Raw genomic sequence first — 22,139 nt, forward strand, 5'->3', positions numbered from 1 at the left:
AGCGATCAGTAGAAGGTCTGTAAATACAGCATCAATAACATCACATATAAACATCACTTAATCACACTAGTGTCGGACGGCAAAATTTTAAGCAACAATAACCTTACCGGAATAACACGTGGGTGGACGACGGCGGGATTCACGTCTGAATAAAGGTTTCACACAACTTCATTCCGAAAGGTTTACAACAAGGTTTAAACATGTTCTTACTGGTCACTAAATGTACAATTCACACAATGGTCGATTCAGTTTTTAACAGCATAATTTTCCTGTTCCATACACAAAAACAAACAGACCAGTTAAAAAACGCACGGTGACGCTGTAAGTTCCAGTTGCTAATAAACACGAGACGGCCTCGCTTACAAGATGTGATACCAATAAACAATGTCAGGTTGTGACATCACAATGACCGTTCGTTTGACAAACAGTATTTCAGGTTGCACAACACTGCGTCATACACACGAATCAAGGCTACTGGCGGGAAACATAGAAAACATTAAGGCGGGAAACATAGAAAACCAATCGTTTATTAGGTTATCTGGTCACCTAACCTAAGCAATAAATGTTTGTATAGGTTTGGAGTTAAATTGTCCATCTTTTACCTTTTACCACTGGTTCCCAACCAGACATTCGGTTTGTTGTTTACATCATTTGACTTGTTTGATGCCGAAATTATAACTTCATCGATTTAGGAATTAAACCGGGTTTGCCATCACTAATTGTTGTGTTTCGACAGTCGACTTGATTTCCTGGTTATAAAAGATCGTTTAAAGTTGGGAGTGCCCTTGTAGTTATTTTATGACATATTCTACGACAAAACAATAATAATATCTTGTTAAAGATGACCAACTGTTTTCGTTTTACTCACCCGTCGAGTGTTCAACAAAAGAAAAGTAATAAAACTTTAACTCACATCCATATATCACTACGTTAAAAAAATTCAACCTTCGTGATACATAATTATGATCAAATAATGCGAACTTAGTCTATTCATCAAAGCGTAAACTTCAGAATCCGTTTAGTTCATTGTGTTTACTGTATAGGTTTAGCTTATGGATGTAGAATGTTTACGTTTATGAGGCCAATCAACATTTTATTTACACTTGAGTAGGCCACATAGATTGTTTTAGATGCCTGGAACAGTGGTTTCCAAACCATTTCATTTTCATAACACATGTTTTGTAAAATTCCGGAATTGGACTTGCGGCCCAGGATAAATTCAATGCTAAAGCCATTTGAACACTTTAGCAAAACAAATTCTCAAGCTGCTAAAAGTAATTCTCACTTTTACACTGCAGCTTTTTGGATTTCAATTCACCTAAATACAATTTGCTTGATTACGCATATCAACAACCTATAAGAGCGGTGACATTACAGACAAAACTAACATATGAAATTATGCGTAAACAATTGTTACTTGTGATAAAAAAAAAAAAACTTGATTAACACGCAAGTAAGATTGTAAATACATGACCTCTTGAAGGTCAACGAAAATCGTCAGCCATTTAAGAACCAAAAACTTCAGTTTGAAAAAAGCTGGCCTAGAGTGTGAGTTGCGTAGCGTGCGGTACCATGGTCTTTAGGGCGCATGTGGCCCGCGGCTTCAAGGCATGAAAATTGGCCCTGAACAAATTTTGAGCAGGAGACCCCTGGTTTAGGCAATGACTTCAATTCTAAAGCGGTTTCGACGGAATTTTTTAAAAAGCGCAGTTATGTTTTTAAATAAGTTACAAAACGATAAGTTTTACAAAATCCGGTCATTTTAATATTGTGTTGATAGCTTTTAAGACGCGTTGATGAAAAGAACTGTGAAAACTACTGTAGGTTAGGTTAGGCTAAATTTTGGAAATGGAGAGGGTTTTTGAAAATTATTTCCGGACACAAATCATGTCCAGGAATTCCGGACGTCAGGTATAACCCTGCAATACATAACATCCAATTATGTTGTGTGACAAGCTGCCGATGAAAACAACGAGTTTGCATGTTTTTTTCGCACATCAGTACACAGGGCAACGTGATTGCTAATATTTGCGTTGTATGATATCGATGGTAGCCCGTGTAAACAGGCAACACCACGCAATGCCGGCGTGTTGCCTACGGCACGATTGTACAAGTACCTTCCTGTCTAGCGTTCGAACAATTTCAGTGCTGCGCTAAATCCCACAGAAAAATAATGTTGGACCTAAATGTTGCGTTACAAATCGGTTTGGTATCAAGTCTGTGCTTAGCATTTTCAGATATTGCAGCGACTAGACTTTTCAGGAATTCCAGTATCTACGCAAGTTTACCATATAGCCTGCAGGGCACTTTGAAAAGCAGGTTTGGGAATGAACTAATTGTGTTGTGAATTATACCCTAGTGTTGGTAGTTGACGGTTTCTAACTCTGTTGATCATGATAACTTACGTACCTAAGTGAACAAAGTTTGCACAAGATGGTAATATTTTGTACACTAAAGCCCTTTTTTACAATCGGACACAGGTTAACTGCATGCGCATATTCTGCGTTTGCAAGTGTTCTATGCATCTATACGATGGGAACCGACGAAAACATTCACAAGGACCATTTACGGTAACACAGTTCTGTGCCGTAAATTCTTTACATTTTTAAAACATGCGTTGCAGGGGATATTCAAGACTTGCAGAAGTCAACCTGATTGCTGCTCTCGGATATTTATTTGCAGGTACGATTTTACTTGACCCGATCCTTAATTATCTGAGGAGGGGTGAATTGGGGTTAAAGTATTTTACAAAACGAAAAAAAAAGTATTTTACAAATTGTTGCGTGGCAATTTATGCTATTTTACGTTATATGGAATTGGCTCAACAGTTAAAGGCGATGATTACATCACATCAAACTTATCATCAGAAAAAAACATTTCAAAAAGAAACATAAGTTATGATACGTAAAATTGTGGTGATTATTGACGAAGTTTACCAGAAGCTCTGAAAACAACAAGACCTATTGTCTAGCTGTGTAGTCATAATTTGTTTTGTAGTCATAATTTTTTTGGTTAAGTATCTTGTTCCATACAGATTTGCATTTGATGAATCGCGAGGATCCGAAATGGAATGATGTTTTGATACGTGTTCATCATATTGTTGTAATATGGGTGATAACAGTGGCTTTGGTGAGGCATTTACTGTTATAGTTTTACTATCGGTTGAGACCATTTTACTTGTTACAGGCCTACGAATCATGCTGTTATTTTGTTATTTATTGTTTGATGGCAGAAATTTCCACTCCATTTTTGATAAATCGGTAAGGAAGCTATAGAGTAAAGTTAATTATTCACTATGTGACAAAGTTATCTATTGTTTGGGGCTGTAATTTATGTAACGTATTTTATGAGAGAGAATTGTGAGTACCTATATGCACGTTTATATTATAGAATTTAGGCAGTTTGTTTAAAAGAATGCTGGTGTCAATTTCCATTTTTTATTTTAGAAAATCTAAACCTAAAGTCCTTTCTTGTTTGTACCTTTTCAGTATCATTATGAAACATCTTAACCTTGGCAGCGAGCTTTTGCGTTTTGTGAATGTAATAATGCTCATTACCATCTTTCCACTATGTCGGATTGTTCCCATTCCTTTTTATTTTTGGCAAGTGAGCGTCGAGTTTGGAAGGCCTGACTTCAGGTAAAAAAATCCATGGTTTCGCTTTGTAAATATACATAGCGTGCTGAACAAAGTTCCTTGGGTAATGAGTAATCGTACAAACTTGACTACCACACTCAAGGACCAACTCACTAACATGACTTTTAGGTTAAGCTACTTCGTCATTTTCTCGTGGATATTCGGTCCAGTCATCTTGGATTTGATCAACATTTGGTGGTACAGTCTGATGATAAAAGCCACAATATCTGTGTTTACCCAAAAGCAGAAACCAAACGATCAATACACTTGAAAACACGTGATTTTTGTTTCATTAGGGTTTTTTTTCTTCTTCAGACAAAACTTATCCTATTCAATCTTGTAGTCAACTGTAGATTCTTAGAACTGTGCTGTTGTGATAGTGTTACATGTGTAGCTATTGTTTCTGTGTTTTACTGTTGTTCGCACAGAAGTTAAAAATTAAACTTTTAAATGTTTGACGAGTTTCATTAGGTTTTTTTTATTGCCATATGTAAGCGTTGACTTATAGGCTGGGTTATGAGTCAATGTAGTAATTAAACTTTTATAGCAGCAGCAGGTCGAATGATGTTTTAGCATAACTAACAATCCCAAACGAAAACTATAAGTTAAAAACTCTATAACGTATAACAGTAACCTGGGCCAATATTTAATTTTGGGATATATAAGTTTCATACAAATTTAAAAGAGAAAGTGTAATAGTAACGAGTGGAAACCAACGCAGAAGTATCACCAGATTACCATCCATCAGTTCATTCATTCTCCTGGAACCGCTTTGTCAAAAATACAATCGATGTAAAGCAGGGCTTCTCAACCTTTTAACGATCTCGTACCACTTGGGCGCTCCGTACTGCCACGCGTACCAACAAAAGTAAATACAAAATAGACAAACCTACAAATGTGATAGTCTAAAGTTGGTAACAAAATGGTAGTTTCAAATTTTTCAAAATTTGTTTCTTGCATTTCCGATCTATTTTTAGCTTACAACTAGTGATGCACCGAAGTTTCGGTTGGCCGAAACATTTCGGCCGAATACGCTGTTTTTCGATGTTTCGGTTTCTTTTTTGAAAATTCGGCCGAAACCGAACTTTTTGATTGCATGGAATTAATACCCAAATTTTCATTTTCGCCAATACGAAACATCACAAATACTTGCCACATTGTCTGCGAAAAGTTACAAGTTTAGTGAAGCTTTCGCATTGTGAAAGTGATTTTGGTTGTCATAACTGAGTTCACTTGCATCAACAACACAAGGTTCAGTTAAAAACACCCATAAGAAATGCGGTTTTAGGTTCGGCCTGATTCGGCCGAAATTATTCGGCCTCGTGGCCGAATATTCGGTTTCGGCCCGAACCTTTTTAGGCGGGTTCGGTGCATCACTACTTAGGCCTACAACTAACATAATTTATTGCTATTTGTAACTTAAGCTATAAAACAGTAGGTGATATCTATCAAGAGCCATCATTTGACATAATAACGCCCAGTGTCCTACAGCGTTTTGTACGCATAGGCGCCGAGTTTTACAAAAATGCAAGGTGGCGGATCTGAAGTATGACGTCACTGATGCGTGCAACCACAAGAGCTCAAAATTCGAAGCCCAACAAGTTTCCTATAGAATACAACGTTTGTCACAATTGGAAAAAAATACGTGTTGAAACAATATTATAACTTAGTAATATTTATTTATATTTTGAAATAATTGTTTGAAATAATATTTATTGTGGGAACATGATGCTGTAACGTTTATTAGAATTTTAACGGCGTTTAAAAAAAGTTTCGTCAAGTAATTGCTGCTTAGCATCACCTGACGTAACCATTTATCACAACACATTCGCATTGTACACAATAATGGCCAAACATACACTGGCAAACAAATGTGTGTTTGGCGTCATAAACAATACACTAACCCAGGGGCGGGCAACATACGGCCCGCGGGCCGGACCTGGCCCGCGACGGGATTTTGAGCGGCCCGCAGACAGTTTCTGGTCTTACATGATAATGTGGCCCGCGGCCACAGTCTGCCGCAATCCCCCACTACTTGTTTACTACGTCAAAATATAGTTGTAACGGACAGTAACGCTACCCAATAGCAAAAAAAAACTTTCCCGCCGTTGTTACCATTGCACGATACATCCATTGTTACGACATAACTGCCAACCTTGTGTGTGGCCTGCTTTCACGGTTTCCTTTGTTTCCACACGTGTAGCCTAGTTAGTATTTCTGCAGTATCTAAGTCTGTGGTTTATGCATTAAATTTGCTGTGGCGAATAATTTTATGTTATAGTTAGATTGTTTGGACTGTATTGTAATTGTGACGTTCTTGATTGTATTTGGTTTAAGTGGTCAAAAATCCGCTTTGAATCACTGGATAAATACGCGATTAATGTATCGATTCAGGAATACGGCCCGCCAAGTACTTCATTTTCCTATATCAGGCCCGCCGACTGGAGAAGTTGCCCGCCCCTGCACTAACCCAAACAGGTGGTAGTTTTCAGTAACGTTTTGATGCTATTTCGTCAGCACGCTAGTTTAAAAGCATTTTTTTCTTAATTTTCTTTAGATTTTACGATACCGCTATAAACAAACCAAAATTTCCACAGTGGCCGCCACCGTGCTTTACAAGACCAAGGTGGCGGCGCCACCCCGCCACCGCCTACTCGGCGCCTATGGTTGTACGGCTTTTCAAAGCAACTGTGCTTCTTGTTGACAATTTACATGACCTGTATTTTGAAGATCGTAATGATACGAAACAACAGGAATAGTTACGTAACAACAAGAACAGGTTTCGGGGAATTTTTTTCTGAACAAACCAAGAAGATAAATAAAATAGCAAGTTGTGAATCCAGGTTTTTGTGAACAAAACGGAAGCTACTCGCGTACCACCTGAAAAACCTTCGCGTACCACAGGTTGGGAACCCCTGATGTAAAGCCTATCCCAAGGGGCTATAGACCAGTGCAGTGTTTTTAAGGTGTTTTGGGGGACCGAAACGGTCTATGTTTATAGAGATCAGTGATCAGGCCCCACAAAACATTTTTTGTATGTAATGAGTAGGGCAAATATTTTTTGACTTGTCAAAAAAAGTCAACATTTTTAGAATAGGTCAAAAATTGTCAAAATTGTTTACAAAGTCAAAATTTTTTACAAAGTTAAAATTGTTTACAAACTGCATTGTCGTGGTGTTGTAGAGGTTGCACTGCCAGCAAACTATTCGTTTTACACCTTGTAGCCTACTTTATACTGTTGTAATTGGCCCATTGCCCCAATTATTGCGAATCATAAACCATCAAGTGAGTGAAACAATTAGGTGGATATGGCGTGATGCTCAACACACCTCAAAACGTGCAAAAGTTTGGTAGGTCCCAAGTAATTTTACGGCAGCTGCAGGTTAGGTGCAGCTCTTGCTTTGGTTTTGCTTGAGATACTTCATGTATCTTTCGTTCATACAAATGTATTGAATAATTTTCGTTGTGTCTTAGCTGCAGTTTTTTGGCAGTGATTTTTAATTAGCTCATTCCCTTTTCAGAATAGGCTAGGTCTATGTTCAGATTTTTGCCCTTCTGTTGTTAGACTTTTGCACATTCTTTCGCTCTAGTTAGATTAGCCTAGTCCAGTGGTTCTTAACCTTTTTATAACGGCCGAACCCCTACGATATTCTTCAGCCTTTGGTCGAACCCCAAAGTTACATCCTAGGTTTTTGCCCCATTTTCTTTGGTAGGTCATAATTAGTTTTTGTTCAAACGTAGTGGCAACAATTACTGTTTGTCATTTTGTTAAATTCTGACATAATAGTACAAGCAACTTGTTCATGATTGCTTTAATTCCGGCAATTTTTGTTTTTACCAAAATGAAGCATTGTATTTTTAGCATCTGTACACAAACATGAAAAAGATGAAGAAATAAGTTTTTGCTGCCAACAAAATTTCGTTGCTTTCTGCTTGCGAACAATGCTCTTTGTTACGTCAAAAAAGATAATTAAAACCTTAGTGCAGGGGTGCACAACCATTTTGCTAGGAGGGCCGCATCGCAGATTCTTATTTCACCAACGGCCGCCATTTACCGGCTAATTTTTATTTTAAAATGCTTGGTTGATATTATGTATTTACCATCTAATGGCGCCCAAACAGCCCAGATTAGTTTCTAGCTCGGTACACAGATTGAGCTGCACAGCGAGGAGATCAGTCTTAAGTATTTATGATGTCATAATCTATATTGTGATGCTTGTGGTACCTGTTTTGTTCGCATTGTTGGCACACAATAGGCGTACAAAAAGTCTGATACATATGGTTATTAGGCTGGTAATACTCTTTTTAGTACCACAAAAGCTGTTTCGAGATGTTTAAAACAGCCCTGCCTAAGTTTAACCTTCCAGTGTTTTGATATCTGGCAAATACAAATTGCCATTTTTAGCGACTATAGACCCTAAAGTCAAAAACGAGTATTTGTATTGCACTTCAAAAAGACCTTCGTCGAACCCCTGATCCGGCGTTGCCGAACCCCTGGGGTTCGATCGAACCCCTGTTAAGAACCACTGGCCTAGCCATATTTTAACTTTTTGAACGATAATGCGTAATTTAACTACTTGAATTCTTCATAGGTCAAAATTTTGTCAAAAAAAAGTTTTTTTTAAGGTCAAAATTTGTCAAAATTTTGTAGGTCAAAATTTTTCGTTTTTTAGGTCAAAAAATAATTGTCCTAGTAATGAGAGATGTCTATGCCGCCAAACAATTTCATGCATGAATGAGTCCAAAACAGAAACATGTCATTTTCATCAAAAGTTGAAATGTGGCAACGTTAGATATTGTGTTGTATGGCATGACTATGTGGTGTAGGGTCGGATGTCACATTATGTGTTGAAACCATTAATCAATAATGAAACATTCTTGTTTCGTTGTGTTGTATCCGTTTTAACGTTTGATTTAGTTGTCGAGTAGTGTGTTGTCGTTGTAGGCTGTAGCAGTCTTTTATTATTATTCTTACATCTTTTATTGCCTAAATAACTTAATTTTATATTTATTTTATTTCTTGCTTAGAACTGAGGATGCCATTATATCGGCGAAATCGATATTATTTGTTTACAATACATTGCTACACAAAAAACACAGATTGATTTAGGTGTACTGAAAGCTTCAGTTTACTAAGTTACAATAATGAAACATGTTTGATTTGTTTTGAAGTTGTTAGAAATAAGAGATGAATAAAAAAACGATATGAGCGTCATGCCATGTTATTTTTATTGTAACAAATCATTTTTTTTATGTTCATAGCGATGTTAATTTAAAATATATATTTTTTACTACAATTACAGACCTATAAAGGTCTATAGACATTTTTTTCTGTATGCCATAAACATTGTCACCGATTTACAAACGACTGCACATGCAGTGTACAATAAACTTATTTTTTTGTTTTAACCACAGCATCTGATCTCCAGCTCAATATTGCTAAAAAGCACCATGTTGTTTTTGGTGTGTACTGTTATGCTGTTTAGTCCAACAATGGGACAATTGGTACCCGGCATGTATTGTGGTGAAAGAAACTGCTATGATGTTTTAGAAGTTGATGGCCATGCTACTCGTTCGGAAATAGCCAAAGCTTATCGCAAAATGGCTCGTGAATTCCACCCTGACTATTTAAAAAGTAGAGGTGCCTCGGAAAATGAAATAGAAGAGGGCGTTAAACAGTTTCATCTGATAGCAACTGCCTATGAAACTTTAAAAGAGACCCATACAAGGGATGAATATGACTATTATCTTGCTCACCCAGAAGAGTATTACTACAATTACTACAGATACTACAAACAAAAAATGCCAAATGTTGATGTGCGTGTTGTCCTGGGTGGTACAATCACTGCTATTTCAATATTTCAGTACATTAGTTGGATGACTTCATACAACACAGCTATAAACTATATGGCTCAAAATTCAAAATACAGAAATGCTGCAAAAGAAGAGGCAAAATCAAGAGGATTGTGGCTTGAAAAAAGGTATAAAGGAATCATTTTTGAAAAATACTAAAAGTTCTTTATGTTTAATTAGGTAATTTTCAATCCTACAACTTGTTTGCAGTGAACAAAGAAAACAGATGCGGTATAAAACAAGAGAAGCAATAAAAGAAGACGAGGACAAATTGATAAAGAAGATAATTGAGGAAAAAATGGACATTCGTGGTGGATACCAAAAACCGGCTTACACTGATGTGTTATGGGTACAGATTGTACTGCTACCCTATTACCTTTTCAAGTGATTATTTAAAGTCAATTAATATCCATTTGGATGTTCGGTCTTCACTAAGTAGCTGATATTTTAGATTTTTTTGGTTTCATATCCGATGGTTCATGGATTACACAATTCAGAAAAAGGAATTCACAGATGATGATAAAGTTTATCTAATATGCAGAAATATGAAGATTAGACCATTGCAGTGGGAACTGTACAGTGACAAGAATAAACATGAGTTTATGGATAAACAACTTTGGATAAAGAGTAATGCAGTGGTAAGTTTGAGTAGAATTGCATTATATGAGTTCCAAATATGGTAAGTGCTCATTTACACTTTCCCAACTAAAACTAAGTTGCAGTGACGCTCAACTATGGCAACGGAGCAGTATTTTCTCTCTTTTGTTGCCGAATTGAAAAAAGTGCTACTCTCAGCGCAATACATGACGTCATGCTTCCTAACTGTCGTTGCTATGGTGCAATCGCCCAAGTGTGTTGAAGAAACATAAGCAACGCACACACACTCTTTAATTGGCGCACACGCCGCAGTTCGTTTCATTTGTGCTTTCTCTTGTAGTCAGGTTTATTTGAAAAGATATGTTACATCGCATCGTAGCCAAGGGACCCAACATTTAAATTTAGGAACTTCCCTATGACGACAGTTTATGGCGTTTTAGTCTTGTTTTGGGTAGTTTCCCTTATAAAGGCATCTCGCTTAATATACACGTAAAATTGTTTCTGACCTATTTCGTTTTGTAGTTCAAACCAACGCGTTAAGCGGCAAAGCGCTGTGCATATTTGTAAGCAAGCCCAAACCCGAAAGTACACGACTGAAACCTGGTCAAACTTCCAACTTCGGCGCATTCTACAGCGCAAGGGTGCAAAGGCGAGCTGCATCAGTAACCCGTTATTCAATTGACAAAAAGAATAATTCATTTTAGCAAACCTTTAAAGACTCAGATTGTGGCGCTACTTTCTAGCTTACTCAGCAAAACTGCAGCTGCAAGATTAGCGTGACTGTCACGTGATCAACGTGTGATCGTTGCTTCAAAAATTTAAACCAGCAACAAATACTAGAGGAATAAATGCCTTTCTTAATCGTTGATCCACCTGATAAGTTGCGCAAGGTCACGAATAGACGACATAAAATATGTCAGTCGTTGGCACGTTCCCAATTACGTGAATCTAAACAACATAGTGTGATTACTTGCCAGCTAACATTTTTTACAACCATTACGTGTTTTACATTTAACATTTTTCAAATTTCAATACAGTTTAATACTTCGAATTTGGTGCAGTTCTCACATAGTAAGAAATTACAATCAGCGTCTTTGCCGGAACACCAGTTTCGTAATTTTAACGTGTTGGACTCTTTTAAACGCTTGTTATATCACTATTGGCCATTAGATAAGCCAACAATAAAGGAACAATGTGCACGGCTTTGAGATAACGATTCCTAGTTATCGCACAGCGGTAAACTGAACGCCGATTTAATCTCCTAATAACTTTTCAAAAATATTTTATGGCCGAGACGTTTCATTTTCAACGTTAGATGCGTTATTTGGTGTAGAATGCAAACATGCATCTACGTTTTTTTCGCGTACATTACCTCCGGAGGATTTTACTATCATATCGTCGTCTTTTATTCGAAAAACTCGGTCTGTTTGACTTTCACATAGAGATCATCAATCCGGTTAATCGCATATTTCGTTGAAAATCGATGCGAATATCCGGTTTATGCGATAAACCGGTATGCGATTAACCGGACGATTTTCTTAACAAACGATGGGCGACGGTTTGGGATTTTGGATTGCGATGCAATTAAACGGATTATGCGATTAACCGGTATGCGATTAACCGGATTCGTCTGTATCAACAGTACATATATATACCAGATTTTGCAGAGCTGAATTAAAAATTAAAATTAATGTGGCAGAAATTAAAAGCAATTTCTTTTTTATCTAAGAGATCTCAAAATTTAAAATGTTAGTTATTCATTCTTGTATGAAAACCTTTAATGAGTCACTTGGATATCTTAACTGATTTGTTTTCTTTTCAAGACTTACATGGCTGAAAAGGCTGAAGAAGCAAAAATAAAAATGGCAGAGGACCCAAAGATGAAGAGATACAGACGGTGGATGAATAAAGGGGGGCCAGGAAGAATGACATTTGAAGAGGGTTAAACACCCCAAAGAACATTAAACAGCATTCTCAGTGCAATACGCAGTTAATTTCGTGTGACTTAACACTTCTTTCAAATGTGAAAGAACAAGTGTCTGTTTCACATTGTGATTAACACAGACATATTGCACACTTATCATTCTGTTTAGGGGTGCTAGATGAAAGTACAGTAAAATTCCATGCGACAAAAACCTGCCAGAAGTTAAAGCTATGCAGCATTTACAAAACTGCTGCCATTTGTGGTATTTTCATCGCTTTCTGTTCACATCGATGCAATAATGTATTTATTTGTGTTTAGACACAACCAACTGCAAAGTCTGTCGAAATAGTGAAATGCTCTTTCAAAGTGTCATTCAAGTAGTCGTATATTGCAAATGCTTTTAGTAAGAAATTCGAATAAATTGAATTATTTATGGAACGGAACAATGCATTACTTGTTAAAGGCGTCGTTTTTAACAGAAGAATACTTAATTCATCATTCACAAATTTTAATGTTTGCTGTAGAAAACTTTTATCGTCAGACTTGCAGTCCAATCAGCAGTATGGGGCAAACAGGATTGCCTTTCAGACTGCAATGTATGATAAAATATGTTTGAAAGGACAGTTGTCTACAACATTTTTTGTTGCAGCGTATCAATTTGTACAGAAATGTTTACATAAAACTTATAGATTTCTGTATATTAGGTCGTTAAGCCCGGAATTTCCGCGAAGCAAAGTCTAAAATCAGACAACCTTCGATTTCGAACAATGCAGAACATAAATCGTGCCTGCTTTCAGCCCACTTGACAACCTTGGCAAGTATTTTCCCAGGGTCGTTTTTGACACGGAGTCGAAAATAACGACAACCGAAAAATTAAGCCGCCAAGTTGGCCGAGTGGTTAGCGCAAGCCGCAACCGCCTTGTGACAAGGTCATATGTTCTAATCCCATCTCGGTTGCTTGTGTTTTTTTTTTGTTTTTGTTTTCTTCACGGGGTTCGAACCCAGGAACCTCCCGGGGACGAATCCCGATCAGGCGGTTGCTTGTGTTTCCCTGAGCAAGAAACTTAAGCGGCATTGCTCCAACCCAGTGGTTCCCGATAGGTTGTACTAAATTGGAGTCACTAACTGCCTTAACCAATAAAATAAAAATGAAACAATTAAACAAACAAACAAAGTTTCTAGACGAACGAAACAAACGTTTTCGAATAAATCCTTCCATTCATACGAGCCATGACATATCACATGTCATATTTTTGCCAGAAACAATCTGTTCCAGCCACTCCTTGTTCGTATAAAATACTTCGTGCAGTTTACTTCTAGCAGGGATTTGACTTGTAATTGTTGATGTCAAAAAGAAGGACAAATTTTAGAAATAAGGACGGTATGGCAACCCTGCATATAACTAAACCTCGCGTTATATAATGTACACTCGCGGTCATATTTTTTATCAAATGGACGTCGAATGGTAAACTTGCTTCGGTTCCTCAAAAGTGCTTACGTCATAGTGTCGACTGTCACAGTCTTGTCTCGAATGATTTTTGTGTGTGAGCGACAGCTGTTTTGGTCGTTGTTTAAATCTGAAAACAAAGGCGAAAAATTGTTATTTGTCACACGCCTATGATGTTACAGTTACGCTAAGTACAAACAAACGAGCGGATTTTTGTTGTGGCTTAGGCACAGAATACAAAAGTTTGTTTAAGCTGTAGGTTTTTGTGTGGTGGTGTTGAAGAACTTGAAACTAAATGAGGAAATATGACAGCAAATTGCTATCTTACAACCGAGAGTTGTTTGTATCAAACCAGAACAAAGATGAATTTATAACGACATTATAACAAGTGGTGGTTGTTTTATTTTCAACCACAATTAATACAGATGTTTGTACTTGTGCCATATTGAATGTAAATGTAGCTTTTCTGATACAGATCTGTTCAGTTGTCAAAGTTTGTGAAAATTGTATGTACAAATCCCTGTGATTGCATGTACACATTCATCACCAAAATATTTTCCCCACCATTTGGCATTTAAAGGCCAAAATGGACAGAAATGAAATCCTAGCAAACTTTCAGGTAAACAATGAAGTACTGCTTTGTGTAAGATTCTGTAGTTCTGTCACTAAAAAAACTGTTGATCAGATTTTGTTATCTATTTATGTGTTTATTTTATGATTTATGTACATCCTATATCACATTTTACTTTCCACTTTGTAGGCATGTACAGGAATTGATGATATTGGAGAGTGTATGGTTATTCTTGAACAATGTGATTGGAATTTTCATAATGCAGTCACTGCTGCCTTGGCCGACAATCATTTGCAAGGAAATTCTTCCCAATCTGGGTAGGTATTTTTACCTGATCAAGCATTGCACAATAAAAATCCTTAAATTTCAATTTATACTGCCCATTCAGGGTTCAAACGGAGGGAAGGACAGGAAAAATGTTGACCTTTTCCTGTACTTTGGGTGGAACGACAAAAGATATTACCCTCGATGACTCCAATACTGTTGGTATGTATAAAAACAAGTTTTTACTTATTTGTGCTGATTTGTTGTATATATATATGTTTTTCACACAGGTGATCTAAAGCAAATTGCCTCAATTGAACTTGGTATAACCCCAAGTGAAACTGAATTTGAAAAATGGCCAGCTGTATCACATGTGTTACGACCAAATAATAACACAGTGCTTGCCACTATGGGTTTGCCCCACTTTAATAAATTGACTGTGAAAATGACTCCATTACCTGGTGTCACCATAGCAGAGGACACTGGAAACAGCAGTGTACCATTGGAACTTCCCTGCTCTATTTTTAATGAGTAAGTATTTAAATAATTTTAAGGTGTAAGCAGTAACCATTGTGCACATGGTTGGATGGTTGTTTTCAGCAAAAAGATTTTAATGTGCAGAAATGTAACACCTTCAAATGATATTGTTGACTTGACCCGAACATACAAATTGAAGATTTCAAATGTTGAAGACCAACAGATTCACATTATTGACTGTGAAGGTTCAAAAACTTTAAAAGAGTTCAAAGAAGATGCAGCTGCTGTCACAAGAATCCCCTTAGATCAGCAAGAGTGGAGAGGCTTTCCAAAAGGAGACTTTGTTGACAATGACGTGAGTAACAAACTAATTGTGGGTTCATATAGTTATTTGTTGCATAAATAATTCCCATTGTTTGATAACAATGGCCTAATGGTCCATGTGGCCACATTTGTGTATACAAGTGCAGTGGTGGTTAAAAAGTTTATGTAAAATGAAACAAAAAATAATAAAGAGGCAAGAAAGTAACAGCAGCATGAGGGGTAGTGGAGAAAAGGCAGACCAGCAAAAAAACAAAGCTAATAGATTGTCATACAAGAGACCTTCTGGGTTAGACAAGGGGTTACATAAGAAGTGTCGGTACAGCCACCGTCTTCAATTACTGGCAAGAACAGGATTAAGTAAGTAAATTATTGTTATGAAACATTATTAAATTATATGAAGTCAAAAGGGTTCAGAACATTGGCTTTTTGCTTTCAAGCATTTCTTGTTAAAGAGACCAATCCAAATTGTTTCTTAGTATCTTCAACACTTTAATATGTTTGTTTTTGTTCTTTTTCCCACCCTATTCCAATCACCCCAATTCAGGCTACCCTTTCTAGCCTAAATCTTGAGTTACCTGTTCATTCTCTGCATATTAACCGAAAGCACAGTAAAACCATTCCCCCACACCTTAACCCCTTTGCGGTACTGGCCGGAGCCAACAACTTTCCTATTCATCACAACAATGGCTCGAGTTCCACGTTGCCTCAACCTATGGTAATTTCGAGCAGTGATGATGAAGAACCTGTGGAGACATTTGGAGATGATATATTTAATGATGCTAATGTAGGAGTAAAAAGAACAATTAGTTTAAGTAAGTTTTATCTGTAACTCCTTTTGATTGTTGAGTTGATATGACGGGCCCTGCAACACAATTACATTTATTTGTGCTCATCATTTTGTTGTTGTTTTGTAGTATTGTTGTTTACAGATGTAATGTGATGTTAAAAAACAATAACAAAACCGCATGCATTTTTTTGTACAACTTTTAGTTTATTAACTCAGCTTATCAGTCATTTTCCTATCTATTTTTTTAGTGCCTGAAAGAGCAACAGATGAAGTAATTGCACAGCAACAGTTCAAATCAGAATTTTTATCGAGGTATGCTGAAGGCCCCGACTTTTACCTTGACACACTGACTGCTGCTGTTCAAAAAGCGTTTGGATGTGAAGCACGGAAACGAAAGCTTTTAGGCAAGTTTACATTTTGTTCCTCAAAGGATTTGAAAATATTGTATTAACACAATTGTATGCAACATAAAGCAATGAAATACATATTGTTGAGATTTTAATTGTTATTGTTTCTTCTCAGTGACAAAATAAAGGCTCACTTACATAAGGTTATTACAATATGTTGTGAGGTAGCAAAAACAATCCTAGCCAATTCTTATAAAAACAGGCTGTCAAATATGTCACTGTATTGTGACATCTGGATGTTAGTGTCTCCTAATTAAAAATGCAGTGTATTTTACTGTATAAATACAATTACTGTCACTGTTTTCTGAGAAAATCCACTAATGATGGTGAATATAACTTACATTAGATCACCTAGCTCAGAGATGGCGAACCACTGACCCGCGGGTCACAAAGTGACCCACCACGTGAATTCTAGTGACCCACTTGTAGTTTTAAAAATTTATACTGATTACTATAGGTAGGGTTACCAGATTTCCAAGATTAAAAAGCAACACAACAGTTAACTTAACGCTCTTTGCCACATTGCCTATTGTCTTAAAATACCGATTGTTGAGTCAATTGTGAGGCAACAGATGTGCTTATTTAAACGTAAAACTTGAAACGATTTGTTGTACCTTTGTTGACGCTGTTCGGTTCCACATATTCATGCGAATCCTTGTTTTCACGCATGAATTTCATACAACCATGTGCCAGGAATCGTCTCAGCTCAGATATGACTGCTGCGTGTATTAAACTGAAAACTACCTAAGATTGAAGAAAAGATGCAACAACAAGCATCTTAGCATTGACATTGACATACAATAAAATATGTGACCCACTTCGTTTTCTTTCCGAATTTTGATGTCATGTTTGACCCATTCAACTAAAAAGGTTCGCCATCCCTGACCTAGCTAATATATCTGGGGTTATTTCCCTCTTGCACCATTTGTGACCTAAAGCCAGAGGCCCAAAGTAAATGCTGTATGATGCAGCTAACCTAAGGCAGGGGTCCGCAAATAGGGGGTCGCGACCCAAATTTGGGTCGCCAGACCTTCCAGTCTAGGTCGCGAAATATTTTCAATTTCCCAAGAATATAAGCATCGCATCTACAGTATTAATAAATTTCGGCTTTTTTTCAACCTTTTAATTGTCATTGCATTGTTACATATGACTACGTAACTGTTACATACAGCTATATAACAATGCAATAAGTTAAGCGCACCTGTGCAGGCAGTCATGCATTTTCTGATTAGCTGTGTTCTCAACACAGAGCCCACAGTTTTCATTTTTTAGAATAAATACGTTCGTTTACCTACTGTTTTATGTGAAAATAGCAATTTACAATAGCATAATATAGTCTTAACGTTGATATTTTGTTGCTTAGTATTTTCCTCAAACTTACACGCTAACAATATGCTTGGGTCGCGAGAACTTAGAGCAATTTTTTTAGGGTCGCGCCTAAAAGTATTTGCGGACCCATGGCCTAAGGTAAAAGGTTATTATTCAATTTTTCTCAATTGAACTGCATCCTCAGGCCTAGTGTAAGTTTCAAATTAAGTTTGTGCCAATGTCAAAAATGCTGTTGGAATTGGGCCAAGATTAAATTATGTAAATGTTTTTTGCTCCCGAAAAATGTTTAAAATGCCACCAGCAATCAGAATGACATTACTTTAAGTAAAGTTTTTGCCAGAAAGGGAACTTAATTCATAGGTTCTCAACACTTTGTCCATTGTTGTTAATCATTCCAGCTGTTTATCTTCACCATGACGGAAGTATTCAAAGTAACGTCTTCTGCAGTCAGCTGCTCGCCAACCAATCAATTATCGAGTATTTGAATGCCCATTTTATCACCTGGGCATGGGATGTCACTTCAAGCTTCAACAAAGAAACGTAATTTCTACCTGTTTATGCAAAATGTTAATTAAATCGCAAATTATGATACTTGCACAGTTTTTAACTCGTTGGCTCTTATCCGTAGTCTTTTCATTTCGCCCTGTTTAGAATTTTTTGTCCAATGCAATCCAATTAAATATTTTTAAGTTTACTAAACGTTTAAGTACTTTAGAGCACATTTTTAAAAAAGTTCCAACAAATCTATTTAGCACATTTATTGCAAATGGTTTCTTCAATCTTTTTTGACCACACTTTTTGTATCAGCTTGTACATTTTACAAATGCGATCTATATTGTCAGGTTTTTACGTTCGTGTCAACGTTACCTGGGTTCGGGTGTTGCTGACACCGTGCGGCGGATGAAAAAAGATCATTTCCCGATGTTGGTTCTCGCTCAAGGCAAGGGTCGTTCCTGCGATGTAACCGCTATCATTCAAGGTGAGTTTGATTTAAAAAAATTTTTGAATTGACACTCCCAATTACATAAACCACAACGCCGTGTTTACCCTTGAATGATGAACTTCACCACAACAGTCACATGTGTATGTGTGCACAGGGATTTGCCAGAAAGTTTGTGTTCAAGCTTTCTACTAACCTTTTTGTCCTCAGGTATTTTAAAAATTTTCACACCATATTATTAACGTTACTTACTTGCATATACATGTGTAGGTGAATGGTATATAAATAGTAAATTATTAGGTACAATGTAGAAAATATACAATTGCAACATATGAGAAAGCCACTCTTCAAGTTTAAGAAATATTAGGGTCGCATCAAAAAGTTTGGAAACCAAGTCAAGTCTTTCAGCGTGTACTATCAAGTTTCTTTGATAGATACCTAAATATTTCTTTGATAGATTTTTAAAGTGGGTCGTACCACAAGATCGATACTTAAATCTAAATTGTGCTGTGACGTTGTTTGAAAGCACACGGATGTGATGTGTGACGTGTTCAGGTTTTTTTTAAGGTTTGGTTTGGCTGACCGCTAAGTAGTTTTAAGAGACCGCAAGTGTTTCATTTAAATACCAAAAAATAGCCATATTTGCTTATTTGCTTGCAAGTCCAAATTTTGGGAAACCGCTGGAGAAATTTGGACTGGACGTGTTTGTCATTGCCAATTTGCGTTAAAGTTGTTTGTAAACCTGCCCAGATTGCCTGCTAAATGATAATGCTTCAGTAAACTGTCGTTGATTATTCGTTCATCTTTTTTCTAGGTAATTCTGAACTAGGCGAGTTGATGGCGAGGATGATAAAAGCTGTTGAAGATGCGGAGACACAACGAGAGCAGGACATACGTGAAGAGGTTAGTACATAGGAAATCGTCTAGTCCCAGTAGTAGACGATGTAAAGATTTCTTTTTGTAAACAATCGACCGATTATTAAATGTGGTGAATCCGATATTCGTTCTATATTTGCTGTTGAACGAGATTACTGTGTTCTCGAAAGGGACCGTCTGTTTCTGCTTTTTTGTTTTTTTCAAAAATACCGTTACTCCTTCAGGACGCGCGAAAAGCAAGGGAGCACATCAAACGAGAACAGGAAGAGGCCTACAGACAATCACTGGAAACTGATAGAGCAAAAGTAGGTAACATGTAATAACTGATAAGACACGTGGCAGCATTACGCCTGATTCCACCTTATTTTCCATTTGAATTTTTCTTTTATTATGAATAATGTCCACGAAATAAAAGCTCTACCAAGCCCAACTTTTAGTCGTAAAAGCACTTGAAGCCTATACGAGGGTCTGCATGTTTTTGTGAGTTCGAGTAAAAAGACGGAAAATTATAAAAAAAACGTTTTTTTTCATTCAGATGTTAGTGGAGCAAGAGCAGATGCTGAAACAAGAGGAAGATGATAGGCAGAAGAAGATTGAGGAGGATAAACGGTTGGAAGAGATCAAACGACTGGAGACTCTTGTTCCTCCCGAGCCAAGCGCCGATTCTGGGGAAAAGGTAACAGAAATGTTTAGGTTTCAACAAATACAGCGCTCTGATCACTAAGGCAGGCGCGTTGTGAAAAAATTACCCAAACATGTTACTTGACCTCCAAAAAATACCTTGCCTTATATGTTATGAAGGGTCATAAAAATATAAAATTCTATACATACTGTCAGCAACTTGTTCCCTGTATTTTAAAGGCCGCAAATACTTTAAGTTGTGTAGAAATTTATATTAGCCGTATTCACATACTTTTGACGTTTTTGTAGGTTAGCCGAGTTAGGTTTCGTGCTCCCGACGGTTCCACGTTTCAAAGGTCTTTCCTTGCAAGCAACACACTGAACGACCTGGTGAACTTCGTTGGTTCTCAGGGTTACCATAGAGATCAATACAGAATTCTTAAGTCTTGGCCGAAAGTCAACGTGAGATTATTTTGGCTTTGTGTTTTTCTGTTAAGTATGGAGTTTTATATTTAAAATTCATCAAAGCTAACATTCCGCTTGTAATTTGTCGCCCAACGTTGATGCTGACTAACAGTTGTAAGCGGGACCATATTTGAAGCCTGAAATCCGGTTTAAAATCAATTGTTTTTTAAAAACAAAGCCCGAACCGGACAGAAAGATGGAGAAAAAACTGCCGAGTGTTAAGTCAAGTCCGTTTTTTTGAAACTTAAACCCGAACCCGAATAGTCCGCTCTGTGCTGACCAACGTCGCCCTTGCAACAATAAATTAATGGAAAATGATATTTTTGCCAGATCCTCGGTTTGGACCTCACTTCTACCCTTGAATCGAACAAGATTTATCCGCAGGACTCGCTAATTATCGAGGAAGTACCAGACTACGATGTGTAACTTTTCTTTCTTTCGTGTTATTCGACATTAAATTATTGCGCATTGCAGGCCAACGTGATGTCACTGTTTGTTAAAAAAATAGTCCACGTCTCTCGCTACAACAGACGACCACTCGCTGCTCGTCACGTGACCTATGTAACTTTACTCTCTTTTCGCGGTTTTAGGCAATTTTTCCTTACTGCTTTTGTCAAGCTTTCTCTTTGCTGCGTGTTTCGTCAATTATTTTTTGTGGAGCGGATTTTCAACTTCTAACATTTTCGATACTTTTTCCTACAAAGGCTCGAACCATCAGCCCCCATTAACGCCACGCGGCGCACTTTGATGCAACAAGCTTTTGAATTGTTGTGTACATCAACCGTGCGTAATTACTCTGCAAAATGGCGCAGGAATTGTACGTTAATTGTTTGTTTTCAAAAAGCCTGGTCTTCGAAAGCTTATAATCCCCAGATAATAAAATTGTACGTCTGCTAATTGTTACGCGTTTTATACATATTTTCTACACAAAAACAAACAGTTGTAGTTCGTTTATTCCACCCTGCTACCGTTAAGATTTGAATGCACATTTCCAAGTATTCAAATTTCATTTTTAGTACATGGCACGTTTTCCGTCAGCACATGTTGCCACATATAAGGTATAATAGCCTATTCTCTGTTCGTTAATCTGATGTGTTAAAATCGCACACTTTCGCCTCATGGAACGCGTTCTTGTCTTTGTATCCGTAAAGCTTTTAGCGTTGAATAAAACAAAATTGTATGTCACCTCTTTATAAAGGTTGCTGGTGTCTGCATGTACGAATAAGGTGAAAGTAGGCTATGTTTTAGGTCTAAACATGACCGAACTTGCTGGTTTATTAAGCAAATTAGTGTAATAAGCCGGGAAGCCCTCCTGAGTTTTGCATCGATACGCGGTCATTTGGATTGCTGAAAAAACTAACGCAACATAAACTTCCAATTAACAGGCTACACAGGAAATGTGAATTTACCAAACAACATCAATTCACCACGAAGCCAAGTTGATTTTAGAACGCACAATGTTGACTAAATTTAACTTTAACTTTTTTAGCTAGTAGCTTTAGAGCCAGAAACGATATTTTTAAATAGAGCCAACCTAATTTTTTACATATTTTATGTCTTTTTTCAGATCTTAATTGCTCCCCAACGTATAAAAGTTTAGCTAGTAACGCCCTAGAAACGCC

The 22,139-nt window shown here is 37.1% G+C and overlaps 3 protein-coding genes across 3 annotated transcripts; all 3 read left to right on the top strand.

The window, feature by feature from the left end:
• Positions 1–2,082: 2,082 nt before the first annotated feature.
• LOC145224715 (TLC domain-containing protein 4-B-like) lies at positions 2,083–4,086 on the top strand. The gene is made up of 7 exons (XM_080091276.1): positions 2,083–2,319; positions 2,481–2,570; positions 2,624–2,682; positions 3,035–3,129; positions 3,187–3,260; positions 3,489–3,638; positions 3,765–4,086. Exons 1-7 carry the CDS (start codon positions 2,174–2,176, stop codon positions 3,904–3,906), a joined length of 756 nt encoding a protein of 251 aa, XP_079947402.1. The 5' UTR covers positions 2,083–2,173; the 3' UTR covers positions 3,907–4,086.
• Positions 4,087–9,021: 4,935 nt separating this feature from the next.
• On the top strand, positions 9,022–12,447 carry LOC145224906 (dnaJ homolog subfamily C member 25-like). The gene is made up of 4 exons (XM_080091519.1): positions 9,022–9,616; positions 9,699–9,872; positions 9,940–10,126; positions 11,909–12,447. The coding sequence occupies exons 1-4, from the start codon at positions 9,087–9,089 to the stop codon at positions 12,029–12,031; spliced, it is 1,014 nt and encodes a 337-aa protein (XP_079947645.1). The 5' UTR covers positions 9,022–9,086; the 3' UTR covers positions 12,032–12,447.
• Positions 12,448–13,876: 1,429 nt separating this feature from the next.
• On the top strand, positions 13,877–21,702 carry LOC145224240 (FAS-associated factor 1-like). The gene is made up of 14 exons (XM_080090697.1): positions 13,877–14,075; positions 14,217–14,344; positions 14,416–14,513; positions 14,582–14,822; positions 14,913–15,123; positions 15,637–15,904; positions 16,128–16,283; positions 18,014–18,155; positions 18,458–18,594; positions 19,370–19,458; positions 19,656–19,736; positions 19,967–20,107; positions 20,362–20,514; positions 20,848–21,702. The coding sequence occupies exons 1-14, from the start codon at positions 14,043–14,045 to the stop codon at positions 20,941–20,943; spliced, it is 1,974 nt and encodes a 657-aa protein (XP_079946823.1). The 5' UTR covers positions 13,877–14,042; the 3' UTR covers positions 20,944–21,702.
• Positions 21,703–22,139: the final 437 nt, after the last annotated feature.

The sequence above is a fragment of the Phallusia mammillata genome, chromosome 4, assembly GCF_965637545.1.
Source record: "Phallusia mammillata chromosome 4, kaPhaMamm4.hap1.1, whole genome shotgun sequence".
Classification (NCBI taxonomy): domain Eukaryota; kingdom Metazoa; phylum Chordata; class Ascidiacea; order Phlebobranchia; family Ascidiidae; genus Phallusia; species Phallusia mammillata.

Bases quoted from the DNA above. Each gene is read 5' to 3' on its own strand.
- LOC145224906 (XM_080091519.1), top strand. From the start codon at position 9,087: ATGTTGTTTTTGGTGTGTACTGTTATGCTGTTTAGTCCAACAATGGGA. The intron at 9,617-9,698 runs GTATAAAGGAAT...ACTTGTTTGCAG, and splicing joins GGATTGTGGCTTGAAAAAAG to TGAACAAAGAAAACAGATGC. The intron at 9,873-9,939 runs GTGATTATTTAA...CTGATATTTTAG, and splicing joins CTACCCTATTACCTTTTCAA to ATTTTTTTGGTTTCATATCC.
- LOC145224715 (XM_080091276.1), top strand. From the start codon at position 2,174: ATGTTGGACCTAAATGTTGCGTTACAAATCGGTTTGGTATCAAGTCTG. The intron at 2,683-3,034 runs GTACGATTTTAC...TGTTCCATACAG, and splicing joins TCTCGGATATTTATTTGCAG to ATTTGCATTTGATGAATCGC. The intron at 3,261-3,488 runs GTAAGGAAGCTA...GTACCTTTTCAG, and splicing joins ACTCCATTTTTGATAAATCG to TATCATTATGAAACATCTTA.
- LOC145224240 (XM_080090697.1), top strand. From the start codon at position 14,043: ATGGACAGAAATGAAATCCTAGCAAACTTTCAG. The intron at 14,514-14,581 runs GTATGTATAAAA...TTTTTCACACAG, and splicing joins CGATGACTCCAATACTGTTG to GTGATCTAAAGCAAATTGCC. The intron at 19,737-19,966 runs GTAGGTAACATG...TTTTTCATTCAG, and splicing joins TGGAAACTGATAGAGCAAAA to ATGTTAGTGGAGCAAGAGCA.